This window comes from Adiantum capillus-veneris, unplaced genomic scaffold, assembly GCF_014529385.1.
Source record: "Adiantum capillus-veneris isolate H3 unplaced genomic scaffold, ASM1452938v2 Hic_scaffold_325, whole genome shotgun sequence".
Lineage (NCBI taxonomy): Eukaryota > Viridiplantae > Streptophyta > Polypodiopsida > Polypodiales > Pteridaceae > Adiantum > Adiantum capillus-veneris.
Genome location: NW_028221436.1, coordinates 5,868,984 through 5,869,797, shown reverse-complemented (window position 1 = coordinate 5,869,797; position 814 = coordinate 5,868,984). Strand labels below are relative to the sequence as shown.

The following is an 814-nucleotide window of genomic DNA, read 5'->3' as shown; positions in this document are numbered from 1 at the left end:
ATCGATTGCAAACATGCTAGTTGATCGTATCCTGAAAAACGGCAAAAAATCACTAGCTTATCAGATTTTTTATCAGGCTATGAAGCGGATTAGATAAAAGACAAATAGGAACCCACTGTCTGTTCTGCGACAGGCAGTGCGTGGGGTAACTCCCGATGTAGTCACAGAAACCAAACGTGTGGGTGGATCAACTTATCGAGTTCCCATTGAAGTAGTACCTGCAAAAGGAAAAGCTTTGGCCATCCGGTGGTCATTGATCGCATGTCGAAAACGCTCAGGTCGAAGTATGGCTTTAAGGTCGAGTGATGAATTGATAGATGCCGCCAGAAATTCTGGGAGTGCCATACGGAAGAAGGAAGAGACTCATAAAGTTGCGGAAGCTAACAAAGCTTTTGCCCACTTCCGTTAGTTTTGCTTAGATGAGATTAGTTCCAATCCACAATCTTTTCGTTGTGGATTGGAATCGGGGCGCAAGTATCGGGGAATCGAGAAACACTACGCAGAGATGGATGAGTGAGGGGTTGACGACTACTTCCTCCTTAGTTCGTCAATTATTCCAATATTTACAATACGTTGGCCGATGCAAAGCTGCGGAGTGCTTCGTCCATGAAAAGGCTTGACGCAGGATTCTTTTTTTTTTTTATTTTTTAGAGACCAAAATTGATTAGGGGCGTGCATTACCTAGGAGAGAAATTTCATTTCTCCCTCTCCCCTTGTTTTAGGGAATCCAGGTTGTGAAATAAGTGACAAAAAATTTTGAGATACGGGGAAAAAGCCTCTGTATCCAAGAATTCTAGAGACTCAATCGATTTTG

The 814-nt window shown here is 42.9% G+C and overlaps 1 protein-coding gene across 1 annotated transcript in view; it reads left to right on the top strand.

The window, feature by feature from the left end:
• LOC147417181 (uncharacterized) overlaps positions 1–409 on the top strand; it is a 5,269-nt gene extending 4,860 nt beyond the window's left edge. Inside the window, exon 2 of the mRNA XM_086507848.1 lies at positions 138–409. Coding sequence (XP_086363974.1) covers positions 138–409 — 272 coding nt within the window. The remainder of the gene's footprint in view (positions 1–137) is intronic.
• The last annotated feature ends 405 nt before the right edge of the window (positions 410–814 follow it).